Genomic DNA, 20,798 nt, shown 5'->3' with positions numbered 1-20,798 from the left:
CTGGGATTACCTCCTGGTAGAGCTAGCCAGTGACTGCCAATACCAGCAGTCGGTGTAAATCAAGGAAACCTCTAAGTGTTGTGCAATCAAGATCTACCAGCAGAGAGGACTCGAAGAAACCTGCAGACGATAGTGACCAAACCGAATGAAGGCCGAAACCGACCATTTGAGTTTTCCTATCCCAGCCCAGTGTCTGCCCTTGCCCATTTACAGGTTCTTCAGACAAACCCACTGACTGCCACGATTTTCCCCCAGGTCATGCGGCTTCAAGCAGGATTACCTATTCCAGACTGGCAGTCGCCAAAATAAAAAAAAAATCCCCACAGTTTTTCAGTAACTGCCGCCAAAAATAGCTCCGTAAAAAAATTATGCTCTCTATAGGGCTGTCGTCGCCAAATCAACGTCACCATAGATTTTTGGCATCTACCACCCCATAAAAAATTAAACAAATTATACCCAAATAAAAACGGCACATATTTTGGTGTAGACCGCCAGCAAAAAAAGATAAAAAATGACCCTGTAGACTGACTGTCGCCAGACCGAAAACGGCCGTTCTATAGGATCACATGCACTACTCCGGTGGAGTGTATATGCGGGGGGTCCGGCTGATTGCCTCGCCTCCCACAGCAGCTCCAGACTGGAGGTGCGGGCGAGAGGAGCAGCACAGGTGGGTGAGTGTGTGTGGGGTCCAGCTAACTGTCTCACCTCCCACAGGTGCTCCAGACAGAAGGTGCGGGTGAGAGGTGCGGCACGGGTGGGGGAGTGTGTGTGCGGGGTCCAGCCGACTGTCTCACCTCCCACACTGACTACAATGATTGCCCCAACGGTGCCCGCTGCTGCCTCAGTAAGTATACCCCTGTTGTTTACCTCAGTAATTATACCCCCATTATCTACCTCAGTAATTATACATAATTTTCTACCTCAGTAATTATACCCCTATTATCTACCTCAGTAATTATACCCCTATTATCTACCTCACTAAATATAATTATTTATCTAAGTGTACCTCTTATTATCTACCTCAGTAATTATCAAAAAGCACCAAGCCGGGAGACTATGTAGCGCCATCAGTGTTGCTGGATATTCAAAAGGCGTTATTTCTCACTTAGGATGCCAATATGAGAACAAAAACACAATGCGGGCGATATCAAAGGTATGAGACTCGCCAATGAATTTGTCGAGGGACATACGATCGTCATGAAAATCGGGACATTCCACAAGGAGGCAAACGACTAAGTAGACTAATTGGGACAACGCAGTTTGGACCATAATGTGCAGAGCGGTGATCTGTTTAATGTCCATGAGTTAAGCATGCACGGCCAATACATAACATAGCCAAAGACATTTCCCATCATCTATTACAGAGGTAGGAAGAAGGCCAAGGGGACATGTTCTTCTTCTTCTTGAGAATAGGTGCAGTTTGCATGAAGGGGTAACCCTCCCGATGACTGCACCAGGACAGATGTAAGGAGACGCGTTGAAGGTGAGGAGGAGAAGAAAGTCAAAAGCGGTAGATGTGATGGGCCGTAGAGAGAGGAGTGGCGACGAAAACAGAGGCGAACGTTAGAGGGAGACTCCCCGCACCGGGGGGCGGGGCGTCATGGTCACGGAGGCAGCTGTTCCAGGCACGGCGTAGCGGTGTGCGCAAGACGGGAACTAATACTTCTCCGGAAACTTGCGTATCGGAAAGCGCAAGCAGTACGCTTCCCAAATCACCCACAGGTCGGCGGGCAGCCGGCCATCAGGCAGTACCCTCGGCTGAGACATCCTATCCGGCACCCTATAAACAAACACCTTCTTAGACGATACCCAGATAGTGGACGAGCACCACGGGATCGGAAGCACCCGGGCATCCCAATAAGGGCCCAACTCCGGACCCTCACAGGGCACGACCCCAGCAGACGGGACTAGGCAACCACCAGACCGGGGTAATGAAGGAGGGGGAACAGCAGGGGATGCAGGCGCGGCAGCGACCCCACCACAGGGCACAGGAGCCGAGGCCCCCCGGCGCACATCTTTCCGCAACATCACGACGAGGTTCCGATCATCAGGGACAACCCCTCACTGCGGGGATCCAACAGCAGGTGACACAGGAAGGGGGACACAGGTAGCAACTTCGGAGCCCCGCCCAGCACCATCATCCACGGCGGGGGGCGCCAGCTGAGCACCATACTCCCCCACCTCCTCCCAAGGCACACCACGAAGGGGAGACACTCCGAGCCCGCCGCGAACGCTTCGAGACAGGCCGCACCACACCACTCCCAGCAGACCCCTCTGCAGGCACGGACACCATCGTTACATCCACACAGGCCACACCCGCACCGTCTGAAGAGTCCACAGAGGCCACATCACCCACACTGTCTACATCATCCACGGAAACAGCCTCAGAACACCGACGTGCACGCTTCTGCAAAGGGATGGAAAGAGCAGAACTACAGTCGTTAACACACACAGGCACGGCAGGCACCTCACCTTGCCGAAGCACCCCCTCCAAAACAGCAGAACCCGCGTCCCCGGGAGCCGTTACCACATCCACAGGCGGGGGTGGGACATGAACCTCCACCGGGACACTCTGCACTACACGCAGCGCAGGCGACGCCCCGTCACCCTCACACACCGGCTCAACAACCCCAGGGGCCACAGCAGTCACCTGACGTGTTGCACGGGCGAGAGAACTCGCCTCAACAGGTGGAGCAGGAGACAGGCAGTCAGGCGCCTCAGGCACAGCACCCACACCGTCCGAACGCAACAGGGGCGGAAAATCCTCCGCACGAAGAACATGCACCCGACCAGTTGCTCCCACGTCGCACGCCGCAGCCAGATGACCCTCGTGACCACACCGATAACAGGTGCGCGGTTGACCCCGGTACTGGCAGTGGAGCGTGTAACCCAACACGGACATCGACGACGGTACACTACACTTCAGTGACATCGTCAGGTTGCGGGAGCCGTCAAGCATACCAACACAGTGCCCGGCAACGACCTTATTCCATCGAACACTTAACACAGCCCCAAACCGTTCGAAACAGGAGGTTAAAAAGTCGTCCTGTAATTCGAAGGGGGCACCATGCACCGTCACAGACGTCAAGGTGACACTAAGATTCACCACCTTAACGGAGCCAGCAGTATCAGGGAGAGGGTAAACACGCCCCTCACACCCCTCGAGAAACGCCTGAAAGGCAGCCTGGAGGCGGAACTTGTACCACAGCACGGTGGCCCTGAAGCAGCTGGATGCCCACCTGGTCAGACAGCTGCACATGCAGCACGTCCACCAGGGCGACACCAACCAATGGATGGTCCACCGGCACCGTAAACGCCAGACCAGCTGACAGCGTTCTCGTCAGTGGAGGGCGAGACGTCCCCATGGCTAAGCAAACGTCACCCTGTCAGTGGCAAACCACCACCAGCAGGGCAAACAAGCGATCACCCAACGTAAACACTAGTCAGAAGCGGAGAGACCTCAGGAACGTCCGACCTGGCCGGCGGTCACCACGCAACTCCCAAGGGGACATGTTACTTTTGAGAGTGCGCAATTGTCACCGAACTGCTGTCACCGAACATGAAATAATCTAGTGTTCAAAAATGATAATACAGTTAAGTCCATAATTAAGAACTCGCCCTCGTCGGTAGCAGGTTGTGTGTATTCCTTCCCTTGTAATGAGTGTGCATGTGTTTACATCGGCCAGACAGGTAAATCTCTTTCCTCGCGTTTAAAACAGCATTCATATCCTATTCGTACAGCCCAGCACTCCAGTGCATTGTATTTACATTCCAGTTTATGTAATCATTCTGTCGACTTCACATGGGCAAAATGTATTGTTAAAAGTAAGGATTTTGTTGAACGAAACGTGATTGAGTCTGCTCTGATCAAACATTGTAACAACAGCCTTAATGTGAGCCCCGGTATGAATATACTGTCTTTACTTCGAAAGTACAGCCAAATGTTGAGCCCTGTCGGCTCCAGATAGTCAAGATATGTTCTGTGGGAAATCTGTGATATTACCTCTGCATGAGAATAAATGGCTGTTCATATTTTAATACCACTGCTTTATCCTGTGGGGAGACTTACTACATATTTTTCATACTCATCTATGGTACAACATGAGACCCATCAATTGAGCACGGCTGTGTGAACAAGTTCATTCGCTTCAAGAACTATTAGCGCGAAGAATTTACAGTGGTCTATCGTTCTGGAGGTAATCTTACTTTAAATCTCATATTTCAAGTATCTTACTCTATCCAGGTAATTGCCCTAAGGAACACTGTTCTTTGTAGAGTAACAAGGCTACAGGCGATATCCGGGGACTATCGTTCCTTTATGACGTCCCCACATGTAAATTTATTAAATTTAAGCAAAGTTATTCACAGAGTATTTCCACAGATGATGGGGTTTTTAAATCAAGATTTATTATGAAAGAGGGTGACATTGATTTCATTACAAGTAATCTAGACAAAGAGTTGAAGGTGTCTGGCCGAGTTTGTTGCTTGGTAGGCTTCATAACTAGCTTGCAAGTAAGCTTGTGTATTTACACACCAACCAATTGATCCATCTACTACATGCATAAAGACAAGTCATTACTTAACTGGCAACTGGAGTGGAGTCGTTGCCCGCCAAACACACACCGAAACTACGACGTTGGTACAACGTTGGAACAAGTTTTAACACTTCCTAACCAGTTATAACAACCAATATAGCAAGTTGTAACAACGTTCTAATACGTCATAAACACGTTAAGCCAAGATGTAACAACTTTATTACAAGTTGTAACAAGCGGAAAATAGAGACAGTTTCGGTTTGTGTTTCCAGGGTGGGCAATTTGAGGCACGTCTCGACAATATTTTCCGCGATGTAAACTTCTACCTTCAGCCTCAATACCGAGGCTGAGTGCTACTAACATGACGGCTGGTGCCGATACTTTGTTGGTAATTAGACAGGAAGTGCGGCCAGGTTGATTCACGATTTCTCTCGCTTGTGTATACGAGATTAATATTGGGGAAGCCAAGGTGTTCTGTGAACGTAAGCTCATAGTAAGCCACCAACTACAACAACACATTGGAACGACATACGAAAGCCTTCAGAGGTCGTAGATGCTGGTGGGAAACAAGAGGTTGAGTTGGAGCGTCCGTCCGTCCATCTAGAAGGTTGATGGAAGACTGGCTGACGGCGCCTGGTGACGTCACGTGTGGCGGGTTGACCACTAGCTTGTCAATAGTTAATTTTATTCTTAATTATTCTACATTTACGTTTTTACTGGTGTTCTGACGTACAGTATTAATTATTTGTCTGCTAATGTAATTCTTTAAAATTCTATGATAAAAGTATTACACATCGGATTATTTTTTATGCATAATATTGTATTATGTTAATTTACTGATAGCCTAATATACCTGCTTTTCCTCTTTACAAACATTGACATAAATTTGCCCGAGGAAGACCATCTCTAGTGACCTCGACGGAAAAATAAATTTATGGCTTGTCAGAATTACCCCATTTTGAATGAAACAATTTGCAGCTGTATTTTAAACGGCATTAATTAATTGCAGCACTCCTGGGTAGTTATAACAACTCCAACAACTGTACTCACTTGTATAGAGCACTAACAATTGTTAGACCTTAACATAAGGACAGTAGATGTGTTTAGAGAGATTTACATAAGGTAAGAGGAACATATGCACAGTAAATACCTCCTAATATATATATATATGTTTTTATAACAGGTATGGGGTCGCTTGAGCCTCCAAGAACAGGAAGGATAACCAGAGAGAGTAAGAATGGACCCGCAAGCGACGATGGCAGCCAGAAAATATTAAAGAATAAAAGTGGTGATAAGAAGAGAAACAAGAGAGAAGACAAGGCCGCAATAAAGAGTAAACAGAGAAATGAGAACACGAGGAGGAAAGAGATAAGAGACGAACACAACAACAAGAGTCGTCATAGAGGTGACAAGAACGAGGAGAACACGCCAGAGATGACGACAAATGACAACAAGACAAAGACAAAACAACGAAGAGGAAAAGGCAAAAAGACGCTTACGGGAATGGGTAAGAATGACCTTAATAAAGACAGTGACAAGAACAATGGACAAACTGGGCCTGGCAGCAAGAGAACACGGAAACCACAAGGAAAAGAGAAGAGTCCAAACGGAAAAGACAACCGGAAAGGTGAAAGAAAAAGGGAAAGAAGAAAAGGAATAGACAATAACACAAGAAACAAGACAATAACAGCCAACACAAACCACAAAGGAAAGGAGATAGATAAAGCGCAAAGAAAGAGAAAAGATGACGAAGAAATTGGCAAACCTGACCGAGAGAAAAAGATAAAAGATTATATAGAAATTATTACGAGCAAGAGAGGCGGAGGAGGAAATAAGAACCAGAGAGGAAAGAACAACAATAAACACAGGAAGAACAAAAATACAGTCGAACCAAAGAGGAGAAAAGTCAAGAAAATTAAAAATCAGAAGCAAAAACTTGAGAGAATAAGTTCATCCTCGAGGAAGAAAACAAAAACATACTCGAGGGAGAGCAAGATAAATGTGAAGAAAAATAGATTTAACGTAAATAAAATAAATAAGGATAATACAAAAAAAAAAGGGAATAAGAAGAAAAATATGAGTAATACAAATATGAGTAAGAGTAAGAAGGTCAGAGGCCACAAGACTGGAGCCTCCAGGAAGAGTAAGAAGGACAGAGGCCACAAGACTGGAGCCTCCAGGAAGAGTAAGAAGGTCCGAAGACACAAGACTGGAGCCTCCAGGAAGAGTAAGAAGGACAGAGGCCACAAGACTGGAGCCTCCAGGAAGAGTAAGAAGGTCAGAGGCCACAAGACTGGAGCCTCCAGTAAGAGTAAGAAGGGCAGAGGCCACAAGACTGTAGCCTCCAGGAAGAGTAAGAAGGAGAGAGGCCACAAGACTGTAGCCTCCAGGAAGAGTAAGAAGGTCAGAGGTAACCAGACTGGAGCCTCCAGGAAGAGTAAGAAGGTCAGAGGCCACAAGACTGGAGCCTCCAGGAAGAGTAAGAAGGGCAGAGGCCACAAGACTGTAGCCTCCGTGAAGAGTAAGAAGGACAGAGGCCACAAGACTGGAGCCTCCAGGAAGAGTAAGAAGGGCAGAGGCCACAAGACTGCAGCCTCCAGGAAGAGTAAGAAGGGCAGAGGCCACAAGACTGTAGCCTCCAGGAAGAGTAAGAAGGTCAGAGGCCACAAGACTGGAGCCTCCAGGAAGAGTAAGAAGGGCAGAGGCCACAAGACTGGAGCCTCCAGGAAGAGTAAAAAGGACAGAGGCCACAAGACTGGAGCCTCCGTGAAGAGTAAGAAGGACAGAGGCCACAAGACTGGAGCCTCCAGGAAGAGTAAGAAGGTCAGAGGTAACCAGACTGTAGCCTCCAGGAAGAGTAAGAAGGACAGAGGCCACAAGACTGTAGCCTCCGTGAAGAGTAAGAAGGACAGAGGCCACAAGACTGGAGCCTCCAGGAAGAGTAAGAAGGTCAGAGGTAACCAGACTGTAGCCTCCAGGAAGAGTAAGAAGGACAGAGGCCACAAGACTGGAGCCTCCAGGAAGAGTAAAAAGGACAGAGGCCACAAGACTGGAGCCTCCGTTAAGAGTAAGAAGGACAGAGGCCACAAGACTGGAGCCTCCAGGAAGAGTAAGAAGGGCAGAGGCCACAAGACTGGAGCCTCCAGGAAGAGTAAAAAGGACAGAGGCCACAAGACTGGAGCCTCCGTTAAGAGTAAGAAGGAGAGAGGCCACAAGACTGTAGCCTCCAGGAAGAGTAAGAAGGGCAGAGGCCACAAGACTGTAGCCTCCAGGAAGAGTAAGAAGGACAGAGGCCACAAGACTGGAGCCTCCAGGAAGAGTAAGAAGGTCAGAGGCCACAAGACTGGAGCCTCCAGGAAGAGTAAGAAGGGCAGAGACCACAAGACTGTAGCCTCCAGGAAGATTAAGAAGGACAGAGGCCACAAGACTGGAGCCTCCAGGAAAAGTAAGAAGGGCAGAGGCCACAAGACTGGAGCCTCCAGGAAGAGTACGAAGGGCAGAGGCCACAAGACTGTAGCCTCCAGGAAGAGTAAGAAGGGCAGAGGCCACAAGACTGTAGCCTCCAGGAAGAGTAAGAAGGGCAGAGGCCACAAGACTGTAGCCTCCAGGAAGAGTAAGAAGGGCAGAGGCCACAAGACTGGAGCCTCCAGGAAGAGTAAGAAGGGCAGAGGCCACAAGACTGGAGCCTCCAGGAAGAGTAAGAAGGGCAGCGGCCACAAGACTGGAGCCTCAAGTAAGAATAAGAAGGACAGAGGCGACAATAGTGGAGGCTCCGGGGAAGGACAGACACTGGACGACCGGTGCAAGAAGACTGTAATGGCGTGCAAGAGGTACGGCGGCCGGTGTGTCAGTCCAGATAAGAAGTGTTCATCTGTGTACAAAATTTACACCAGCAGCTCCTGTAAAACTTGTAAATGTTGCAAACAAGGTGAGTGTTGTCTGCTTTGTCTTACATTGCTAAAATCCAGACTATTGTTGTTGTGTTGCTGACACCCAGACTATTGTTGTTGTGTTGCTGACACCCAGACTATTGTTGTTGTGTTGCTGACACCCATACTATTGTTGTGTTGCTGACACCCAGACTATTGTTGTTGTGTTGCTGACACCCAGACTATTGTTGTTGTGTTGCTGACACCCAGACTATTGTTGTTGTGTTGCTGACACCCAGACTATTGTTGTTGTGTTGCTGACACCCAGACTATTGTTGTTGTGTTGCTGACACCCAGACTATTGTTGTTGTGTTGCTGACACCCAGACTATTGTTGTTGTGTTGCTGACACCCAGACTGTTGTTGTTGTGTTGCTGACACCCAGACTATTGTTGTTGTGTTGCTGACACCCAGACTATTGTTGCTGTGTTGCTGACACCCAGACTATTGTTGTTGTGTTGCTGACACCCAGACTATTGTTGTTGTGTTGCTGACACCCAGACTATTGTTGTTGTTGTAACACGGGGAGGGTGTTCTCGACTTAACTTTCCTCCTCTTCTCCCCCTCTACCCGTATTCTTACTTTTTATTCTCTACAAGGGACTCCAAAACTTTTACTAAAGCCAACTCCACGCCATGTGGTCCTAAGAGGATTGACCGACTTAGGATTCTACAACCCGTATGACGTGACCTAGGCTTTGAGCAAAACCCTAGAGTCGCCTCCGCCGCCACCACCAGACCAGTAACACAGAGCAATGATCGAGGTCTGGATCGATCATGCTAATTAATCAACCTTGGGGCTTGATCCCCACGAGTAGTTTATAACCTCGGAAACTTGAGTGTGGAATTAATTAGACGGAGATGATGAATTCCGATTCGATGTTAGAATCGGCGCCCAATTCAACTCTGCCTCGTGTGGACCACGTGACCAGGACAAGTTCACATAAACACATGGAAATAATAAAAATGCAATTTATTAACTAATTAATTTATAAAAAGAAAAACTAAAGCAAAATCTAAATATGTTCACTCCGTCACTTTAACACTCCCTACTGTTCCTGAACGGCAATGAATTGACTATCCCTATAAATAACAATAGCAACTATACCTCTATGTTGACCAGCTAAAGATGTTGGGCTGGTCTTGGGGGAGAGGTGAGATGGGCTGACCTCGCCCAGTTGATCTGGAGTTCACACTGATCTCTCCTCGTCTGGTCTTCCCCAGACTAGAGCATTGTATCCTTCCGCATAGTCTAAGTTTTACCAAGTTACTAGCAAGGTTTAAGTTGTAACAATTAACCTCTGTTGTACTTAATTGATCCAGACTGATTGAATTATTTTACTGAAGATAAATTACACAAGCATCTAACGGCCGAGCTGTTCCCGTTCCCCAAAATGGTTAATTGAACTTTGAGAAATAGTAGACATGTCAACTCTGATGACCTATGACCGCCAGGTCACTCCGCCTTACAACTTAGATCTGATTCGTGATGTCACTGATGGTGACTTAACTCAATAATTAGAATACTCTTGATATTGTACCCAGTAATATTATACAATACAATTTTAATACAAAATGAATAAAGGCTAATTTCTCTAACTTACTGAATACTATAGGATGATTCATTATACGCAGCTATGAACAAGGCGTCGATTATTTTCACCGCGAATTCCCCTGGGGTCAGGTCCCGGGTCACCACGCGGGCCCAGCTTCCCATTCTCTTTTGTCAATAAACCACTCTGGATAATTCTTACAACTAGCCTAGTTTGTTACATTGTGTTGCTGACACCCAGACTGTTGTTGTTGTGTTGCTGACACCCAGACTATTGTTGTTGTGTTGCTGACACCCAGACTGTTGTTGTTGTGTTGCTGACACCCAGACTATTCTTGTCATGTTGACACCCAGACTATTGTTGTTATGTTACTAAAATCCAGACTATTCTTGTTGTGTTGCTGACACCCAGACTATTGTTGTTATGTTGCTGACACCCTGACTATTGTTGTTGTGTTGCTGACACCCAGACTATTGTTGTTGTGTTGCTGACACCCAGACTATTGTTGTTGTGTTGCTGACACCCAGACTGTTGTTGTTGTGTTGCTGACACCCAGACTATTGTTGTTGTGTGGCTGACACCCAGACTGTTGTTGTTGTGTTGCTGACACCCAGACTATTGTTGTTGTGTTGCTGACACCCAGACTATTGTTGTTGTGTTGCTGACACCCAGACTGTTGTTGTTGTGTTGCTGACACCCAGACTATTGTTGTTGTGTTGCTGACACCCAGACTATTGTTGTTGTGTTGCTGACACCCTGACTATTCTTGTGTTGCTGACACCCAGACTGTTGTTGTTGTGTTGCTGACACCCAGACTATTGTTGCTGTGTTGCTAAAATCCAGACTATTGTTTTTGTGTTGCTGACACCCAGACTATTGTTGTTGTGTTGCTGACACCCAGACTATTGTTGTTGTGTTGCTGACACCCAGACTATTGTTGTTGTGTTGCTGACACCCTGACTATTCTTGTTGTGTTGCTGACACCCAGACTGTTGTTGTTGAGTGGCTGACACCCAGACTGTTGTTGTTGTGTGGCTGACACCCAGACTGTTGTTGTTGTGTTGCTGACACCCAAACTATTGTTGTTGTGTTGCTGACACCCAGACTATTGTTGTTGTGTTGCTGACACCCAGACTGTTGTTGTTGTGTTGCTGACACCCAGACTATTGTTGTTGTGTTGCTGACACCCAGACTATTGTTGTTGTGTTGCTGACACCCAGACTATTGTTGTTGTGTTGCTGACACCCAGACTATTGTTGTTGTGTTGCTGACACCCAGACTATTGTTGTTGTGTTGCTGACACCCAGACTATTGTTGTTGTGTTGCTGACACCCAGACTATTGTTGTTGTTGTAACACGGGGAGGGTGTTCTCGACTTAACTTTCCTCCTCTTCTCCCCCTCTACCCGTATTCTTACTTTTTATTCTCTACAAGGGACTCCAAAACTTTTACTAAAGCCGACTCCACGCCACGTGGTCCTAAGAGGATTGACCGACTTAGGATTCTACAACCCGTATGACGTGACCTAGGCTTTGAGCAAAACCCTAGAGTCGCCTCCGCCGCCACCACCAGACCAGTAACACAGAGCAATGATCGAGGTCTGGATCGATCATGCTAATTAATCAACCTTGGGGCTTGATCCCCACGAGTAGTTTATAACCTCGGAAACTTGAGTGTGGAATTAATTAGACGGAGATGATGAATTCCGATTCGATGTTAGAATCGGCGCCCAATTCAACTCTGCCTCGTGTGGACCACGTGACCAGGACAAGTTCACATAAACACATGGAAATAATAAAAATGCAATTTATTAACTAATTAATTTATAAAAAGAAAAACTAAAGCAAAATCTAAATATGTTCACTCCCTGTCACTTTAACACTCCCTACTGTTCCTGAACGGCAATGAATTGACTATCCCTATAAATAACAATAGCAACTATACCTCTATGTTGACCAGCTAAAGATGTTGGGCTGGTCTTGGGGGAGAGGTGAGATGGGCTGACCTCGCCCAGTTGATCTGGAGTTCACACTGATCTCTCCTCGTCTGGTCTTCCCCAGACTAGAGCATTGTATCCTTCCGCATAGTCTAAGTTTTACCAAGTTACTAGCAAGGTTTAAGTTGTAACAATTAACCTCTGTTGTACTTAATTGATCCAGACTGATTGAATTATTTTACTGAAGATAAATTACACAAGCATCTAACGGCCGAGCTGTTCCCGTTCCCCAAAATGGTTAATTGAACTTTGAGAAATAGTAGACATGTCAACTCTGATGACCTATGACCGCCAGGTCACTCCGCCTTACAACTTAGATCTGATTCGTGATGTCACTGATGGTGACTTAACTCAATAATTAGAATACTCTTGATATTGTACCCAGTAATATTATACAATACAATTTTAATACAAAATGAATAAAGGCTAATTTCTCTAACTTACTGAATACTATAGGATGATTCATTATACGCAGCTATGAACAAGGCGTCGATTATTTTCACCGCGAATTCCCCTGGGGTCAGGTCCCGGGTCACCACGCGGGCCCAGCTTCCCATTCTCTTTTGTCGATAAACCACTCTGGATAATTCTTACAACTAGCCTAGTTTGTTACATTGTGTTGCTGACACCCAGACTGTTGTTGTTGTGTTGCTGACACCCAAACTATTGTTGTTGTGTTGCTGACACCCAGACTGTTGTTGTTGTGTTGCTGACACCCAGACTATTCTTGTCATGTTGACACCCAGACTATTGTTGTTATGTTGCTAAAATCCAGACTATTCTTGTTGTGTTGCTGACACCCAGACTATTGTTGTTATGTTGCTGACACCCTGACTATTGTTGTTGTGTTGCTGACACCCAGACTATTGTTGTTGTGTTGCTGACACCCAGACTATTGTTGTTGTGTTGCTGACACCCAGACTGTTGTTGTTGTGTTGCTGACACCCAGACTATTGTTGTTGTGTTGCTGACACCCAGACTGTTGTTGTGTGGCTGACACCCAGACTGTTGTTGTTGTGTTGCTGACACCCAGACTATTGTTGTTGTGTTGCTGACACCCAGACTATTGTTGTTGTGTTGCTGACACCCAGACTGTTGTTGTTGTGTTGCTGACACCCAGACTATTGTTGTTGTGTTGCTGACACCCAGACTATTGTTGTTGTGTTGCTGACACCCTGACTATTCTTGTTGTGTTGCTGACACCCAGACTGTTGTTGTTGTGTTGCTGACACCCAGACTATTGTTGTTGTGTTGCTAAAATCCAGACTATTGTTTTTGTGTTGCTGACACCCAGACTATTGTTGTTGTGTTGCTGACACCCAGACTATTGTTGTTGTGTTGCTGACAACCCAGACTATTGTTGTTGTGTTGCTGACACCCTGACTATTCTTGTTGTGTTGCTGACACCCAGACTGTTGTTGTTGAGTGGCTGACACCCAGACTGTTGTTGTTGTGTGCCTGACACCCAGACTATTGTTGTTGTGTTGCTGACACCCAGACTGTTGTTGTTGTGTTGCTGACACCCAAACTATTGTTGTTGTGTTGCTGACACCCAGACTATTGTTGTTGTGTTGCTGACACCCAGACTGTTGTTGTTGTGTTGCTGACACCCAGACTATTGTTGTTGTGTTGCTGACACCCAGACTATTGTTGTTGTGTTGCTGACACCCAGACTGTTGTTGTTGTGTTGCTGACACCCAGACTATTGTTGTTGTGTTGCTGACACCCAGACTGTTGTTGTTGTGTTGCTGACACCCAGACTGTTGTTGTTGTGTTGCTGACACCCAGACTATTGTTGTTGTGTTGCTGACACCCAGACTATTGTTGTTGTGTTGCTGACACCCAGACTATTGTTGTTGTGTTGCTGACACCCAGACTGTTGTTGTTGAGTGGCTGACACCCAGACTATTGTTGTTGTGTTGCTGACACCCAGACTGTTGTTGTTAAGTGGCTGACACCCAGACTATTGTTGTTGTGTGGCTGACACCCAGACTATTGTTGTTGTGTTGCTGACACCCAGACTATTGTTGTTGTGTTGCTGACACCCAGACTATTGTTGTTGTGTTGCTGACACCCAGACTATTGTTGTTGTGTTGTTGACACCCAGACTATTGTTGTTGTGTTGCTGACACCCAGACTATTGTTGTTGTGTTGCTGACACCCAGACTATTGTTGTTGTGTTGCTGACACCCAGACTATTGTTGTTATGTTGCTAAAATCCAGACTATTGTTGTTGTGTTTCTGACACCCAGACTATTGTTGTTGTGTTGCTGACACCCAGACTATTGTTGTTGTGTTGCTGACACCCAGACTATTGTTGTTGTGTTGCTGACACCCAGACTATTGCTGTTGTGTTGCTGACACCCAGACTATTGTTGTTGTGTTGCTGACACCCAGACTGTTGTTGTTGTGTTGCTGACACCCAGACTATTGTTGTTGTGTTGCTGACACCCAGACTATTGTTGTTGTGTTGCTGACACCCTGACTATTCTTGTTGTGTTGCTGACACCCAGACTGTTGTTGTTGTGTTGCTGACACCCAGACTATTGTTGTTGTGTTGCTAAAATCCAGACTATTGTTTTTGTGTTGCTGACACCCAGACTATTGTTGTTGTGTTGCTGACACCCAGACTATTGTTGTTGTGTTGCTGACAACCCAGACTATTGTTGTTGTGTTGCTGACACCCTGACTATTCTTGTTGTGTTGCTGACATCCAGACTGTTGTTGTTAAGTGGCTGACACCCAGACTATTGTTGTTGTGTTGCTGACACCCAGACTATTGTTGTTGTGTTGCTGACACCCAGACTATTGTTGTTATGTTGCTAAAATCCATACTATTGTTGTTGTGTTGCTGACACCCAGACTATTGTTGTTGTGTTGCTGACACCCAGACTATTGTTGTTGTGTTGCTGACACCCAGACTATTGTTGTTGTGTTGCTGACACCTAGACTATTTTTGTTGTGTTGCTGACACCCAGACTATTGTTGTTATGTTGCTGCCACCCAGACTATTGTTGTTTTGTTGCTGACACTCAGACTATTCTTGTTGTGTTGCTGACACCCAGACTATTGTTGTTGTGTTGCTGACACCCAGACTATTGTTGTTGTGTTGCTGACACCCAGACTATTGTTGTTGTGTTGCTGACACCCAGACAATTGTTGTTGTGTTGCTGACACCCAGACTATTATTCTCATGTTGCTGACACCCAGATTATTGTTGTTGTTGCTGACACCCAGACTATTATTCTCATGTTGCTGACACCCAGACTATTGTTGTTGTGTTGCTGACACCCAGACTATTGTTGTTGTGTTGCTGACACCCAGACAATTGTTGTTGTGTTGCTGACACCCAGACTATTATTCTCATGTTGCTGACACCCAGATTATTGTTGTTGTTGCTGACACCCAGATTATTGTTGTTGTGTTGCTGACACCCAGACTATTATTCTCATGTTGCTGACACCCAGATTATTGTTGTTGTTGCTGACACCCAGATTATTGTTGTTGTGTTGCTGACACCCAGACTATTATTCTCATGTTGCTGACACCCAGATTATTGTTGTTATGTTGCTGAAACCCTGTTGGAAATTTTGTAGAAAAAACTTATTACTAACATTCAGTACCTTAAGAAACTATTCTTATACTGGTCAATAATATTTACTAACAGATCGCTTAGTAATATTGAGTTTAACTTAATAAGGCGTAATATCGTCTTATTTCCCAGAAATTCTAGTCAGGTGTTGCATCAGCACACATGATGAAAGGGAAAATATTTACATTCACGAGAATTGTATTAAGTTCTCCCTATTTCACATTCTTTAATGTGAATTATTATTTAATAACCCTATTGCACGAATATACTAAGTGAATTCAAGCTGATAATATTCGAGTTAACAATATTGTTTATTAGGTGGTAATAATTCACAAAATTACGAATTGTTACTCCAGCACATTCACTGATGACTAAAATTTCTATCCAACACTCTTCTATCTCATAGTGTATATCTAATTATTAAGAAACGATAATTTAAATGTTGACCAGACCACAAATTAGAATGTGAAGGGACGACGACGTTTCGGTCCGTCCTGGGCCATTCTCAAGTCGATTGAGATTGGTCCAGGACGGACCGAAACGTCGATAATTTAAATATTGTCAAATTAGACCAATTAATTCTCTATAGTTTCTGATACATCTTATTTTCATCAACACGGGAAATTAAATAAAGCATAGAAAATATTCAACGCGTCGTAGTTCGACTGCACATGCGCGAGCTACCCCGGGGAGCGGGAGGAGAGAGATTGGCAAGCGACGCCATATTTAAGGAGAGTATCTGGAAGCAGACTACACAATCGTCTTCATAGAGAGCCATCCGTGCACTTACAGACCCCAACAAGACGCAACAGCTTCATTACGTCACAGAAACCGTGTCCGGCACATTAGTTTCTTCTTGTCTAGGTTTTTGTAGTTACATTAAATATTTTAGATAAGACAGTATGTCGGTATGATGCGCGCCCTCTATACCAAACCCGTAAGTTTCCTTCCCCTTAGCTATTCACATTAATTTCTATGAATACTTGAGGAATAATATATTCTCCAATAGATTTTATATGTGAATCGTCTTTCAGCTAGAGTACAAACGCAAGCGAGACGATAACTTCCTCGACGCTCACGTGTTCCCAGAGTAGCCTGATGAAACACGTTTCAGGCGACGATTATATGAGTTCACGAATGATTACTACTATTTCTGCCTACAGCTAAGCTGTCTTTGTAGTTTTCGTAGATAGATTGTAGTATTAGTTCTGAATATCATATTCTTGCATATCATTTATATATGTGAATATTTGAATTAATGCATATTAGTATTTCATTAGTTTACTACCTGAAATACTTTACATTCTATTTACTTATTAAAACCCCAAATTCTGTGGAGGGATTTGGCTTTACAAGTAATAGTAACTACAGTTCATTTATTATATATTAATAGATCTCATTTATACTCATCTAAGATGTCCATAGGCACTGGTTCCCCCAATTTATTTCCTTTTATTAAAGGTTGTCCTTCGAATTATACATTAGATTTTTATCATTATTTTGGAATCAGAATTTCTCACACACGCCCAGACTGTTGTTGTCATGTTGGTGACACCCAGACTATTGTTGTTGTGTTGCTGACACCCAGACTGTTGTTGTTGTGTTGCTGACACCCAGACTATTGTAGTCATGTTGGTGACACCCATGAACATTAGCACTGACACAGAATTATCATATTCCAGAAAACTACTTTAAAATGTTACTTGTGGCCGTAGATAGTCATGTCAAATAAATTCTCGTTTCTCGGCACAGCCTACTACAAGAGGAGGGCCAGATTTATTCTACCAGGTTTACAATTGGCGCTTTGTCGCTGCACCTCGCTACCCCCCCCCCCCCCAAGAGTTATCCAGGGTAGACTACTCTGTTGGCTGCATGCTCGTTGCTTCTCCGGTCCTGGTGTTTTGCGGGGAATTCCTCTTCGTGCTTCACCCCATCTTGTCCACACGGTGCTGCTCAAGGCGGCCGGGTAATAGAATGGACAACTGCAGACATTCCCGGCCCTCCCTGGCGATAAGGCTACCGGGGAACTGCTTCCTGTATTGTTGTAAAATTTCTACAATTGGATCCACTGAGAGGTGTAGCCCTGACCGACCCTTTTCACACTGATTCAGGGTATCACACTGCTCATCACTCTAAATGATGAATTATTGGATGACCATGGCTTGCAACGGTCCTCACATGGGTTCTCTAGACTCACTGTCACGTTACACCGTTCACTGTTACTAGCTGATTAGCTGCTGATGTTGTAAAGGCACATCACTGATTCTATCCACAGAGTAGCAGTTGTTTGGTGCACTATACACCCGCTATATCGTCCGGTGGTCACAGAATCACCACAAGGCAGCAGAATAGTGGCCATTTCTTTCGTCACCGATATAAATACATCGCCGTTTCTCTTGTCAGCCTAGGTGCACGTGTAAAATTCGTCCCTCCACGAAGATAAGAGACAGAGGGCTTACTCGCCCGCCTGTGACGCAGCAAACTGGGCCCCTCCTCCGATCACGTGACTTTAGGTCACTACTCTATTGGCTAAATCTAACTTTCATGTAACCAGTCCTCTTATTCCTCCACATCCGGGGAGTCCAGCATCGTCGCCTTCCACAAATCTTGGCGAGAATTCTCTAATCAACGGGCCTGACGCCCACTATATTGAATCATAGACTAGGCGGCTTTATCCTTCCTGCAGGAACTTAAAAACTAAATAAATTAAAAACTGGCTTTCTGCCGCCTAATAATATAGTATAAATTAACCTGTGGCCATCTTACCTGGGGCCGGCCAGCAGATGGTAAGTGTGACATAGGTCAGGTCAACTGAGGATCTTTCTTTCTGCTCTAGGTCAGGTGAACTGACCGTCTCTCACTGTCGTAGATTTATTGTTGTACACTATATGATCTCTCATTGATGGCACTCAGGTCAACTGAGGGTCTCTCTCACTGCTCTGGGTCAGAACAACTAAGGGTCTCTCTCTGGCCTAGGTCAGGTCAGCTGAGAGTCTCTCTCTGCTGCAGGGAAGGTCAGGTGAAATAATTCAGCATAAATATTAAATTCCTGTTGTGTGATTTTTGCCTTTACCCAAATCGTGTAGCTCACAGATACTGAGAAAATGTAAACATTAAAGCTACCAAAGTAAATGGTAAAAACATAATCTTATCTATTCAAAAAAGTAATATATTATATTATATTAAAACGCTGTAAGTAATATTTTGGTTTCCCAAAATAATGGAAGGTGACGATATTATCTACGACGTTGAAGTCTAGCTGTATACACAAATATTATTGTATGTTGTAAAACTGTCTTTGATCAACAGGTTGCAAGAGCAAGTGCAAGAGGCACCAGTACCACTGAGAGTAGTGTCTGGTCTCCCGAGGTGACTATGGGGAAGGTTGCTCCATTACCTGACTCGTGGAGGCCTACCTTTATACACACATGATATTGTATGTTGTAAAACTGTCCTTCATCAACAGATTGCAAAACCAAGAGCAAGTGCAAGAAGCGTGGAGGGTCTTGCAAGACGTTGTGTTCGGTGGGTGAGAGCGTGTATAAGACTGGCTGTAAAGGACGGAAGTGCAAGTGTTGTGTGGTGGGTGGTGGAGGTAAGTGTTGTGTGGCGGGTGGTGGATGTAAGTGCAAGTTTTGTGTGCCGGGTGGTGGATGTAAGTGCAAGTTTTGTGTAGTGATGATCGACTACCTTTTATCTTATCTGTATTCATACTAAACAGTTTTTATTATTATTATTTTCTACCACAGACGTGGCCACACATTTACAATGCTAAGCAGCAAATGTACCTTTTCTTCTGTCCTCCATGGACAGGGTGAAAGATCTGTTAAACATATAGTTCAGGGATTTATTGAACAATCAACGACAAAAGACGATTGTAGTTCTTTAAAAATGTTAATCTATCCTATATGTATAAATACATAGATACACAGATTTACGTCTGTCCTACATAAAGTGTTCGACGTGTCTTTCACATAGTGTCATTAATGTGCATTTACAAAGGTGAAATGCAATTCTGACCAGTTTCCACATATCCTGTAAACACAGACACACACGCACACAGAAGGCTGGGCAGACTACATATTTCTTGACTACCAAAAGGCCTTTGATACAGTACCGTACATGAGACTGCTTTACAAACTTGAGAGGTAGGCAGGAGTAAGCGGAAAGGCCCTAGCATGGGTGAGGAACTACCTAACAGGAAGGAGCCAGAGGGTAATGGTAAGGGGCGAGAAGTCGGACTGGCGAACAGTAACGAGTGGAGTACCTCAAGGATCGGTGCTGGGCCCAATCCTCTTTCTAATTTACGTAAATGATATGTTTACAGGAGTGGAATCATACATATCAATGTTTGCGGATGACGCAAAATTAATGAGAAGAGTTGTGACAGATGAGGATTGTAGGATCCTCCAAGAGGACTTGTCGGAAAATCCGACACCATTTAATAATCATACAGATAATAGCTGTATTACCAACAAGTTAACCCATAGAAAACGTAACTTGTAGTGGAATTACCGTCTAAAGAAAACGGGATATCATCACCACACACTATTATAATTCACCACCTATTATGGTGGGAATTATTCTTAAATACATTAGTCTTTGGACTTTACCATCATAAAAACATCTTATATAAATTAACTTAATTATCAATATTAAAGTAGAGTAAATGTGACCCTTCTATCACTTTCTGAAATCTGGACAATGTAAGCCAGGCGTCAGTGGAGGAAGGAGGGCAGCCATTGTTGATACTAGACCAGAGGCACACGGGAGCAAATACGGCTCCTGTTAATTTTACTTGGACGTAGTGTTATGGAAACCAAAGGTGTACCATTTTCAACACGCTGTCAACAAATTCAAGTTAAGTGTTCTTTCCGAAACCCGTTTATCTATCATTAGTGGCCATTAATGTCATTGGGTAGGGTTAGCCGGTTAGATCACGAAATCGCCTCAAACTAAAGGTAATTAAGCCAGGTCTTCATGTTCCATGTACTGTATAGTGTTTTCTCTGATATAGCTTGTCATATAAAGGATTCTGGCTTTACAGCTAGCCCCCTTTTGACAGGTCAAGACGAGGAAGCAAGACTTTGTGCATCAGTTACTGGGTGATGGAAGCTACCTCAAAGAGGATAATTTGGTGTCTACACCCTAGTTATACCTGGTGGACTAACCTGCTGTACTATAAGATAAGGAAC

General features: G+C 44.9%; 1 protein-coding gene across 1 annotated transcript; it reads left to right on the top strand.

The window, feature by feature from the left end:
* The first annotated feature begins 651 nt into the window (after positions 1-651).
* On the top strand, positions 652-18,950 carry LOC138364401 (micronuclear linker histone polyprotein-like). The gene is made up of 3 exons (XM_069324020.1): positions 652-844; positions 5,719-7,140; positions 18,913-18,950. Exons 2-3 carry the CDS (start codon positions 5,721-5,723, stop codon positions 18,948-18,950), a joined length of 1,458 nt encoding a protein of 485 aa, XP_069180121.1. The 5' UTR covers positions 652-844; positions 5,719-5,720.
* The last annotated feature ends 1,848 nt before the right edge of the window (positions 18,951-20,798 follow it).

This window comes from Procambarus clarkii, chromosome 13 (genome assembly GCF_040958095.1).
Source record: "Procambarus clarkii isolate CNS0578487 chromosome 13, FALCON_Pclarkii_2.0, whole genome shotgun sequence".
NCBI classification, from domain to species: domain Eukaryota; kingdom Metazoa; phylum Arthropoda; class Malacostraca; order Decapoda; family Cambaridae; genus Procambarus; species Procambarus clarkii.
This window is presented reverse-complemented; position numbering and strand designations above follow the sequence as displayed.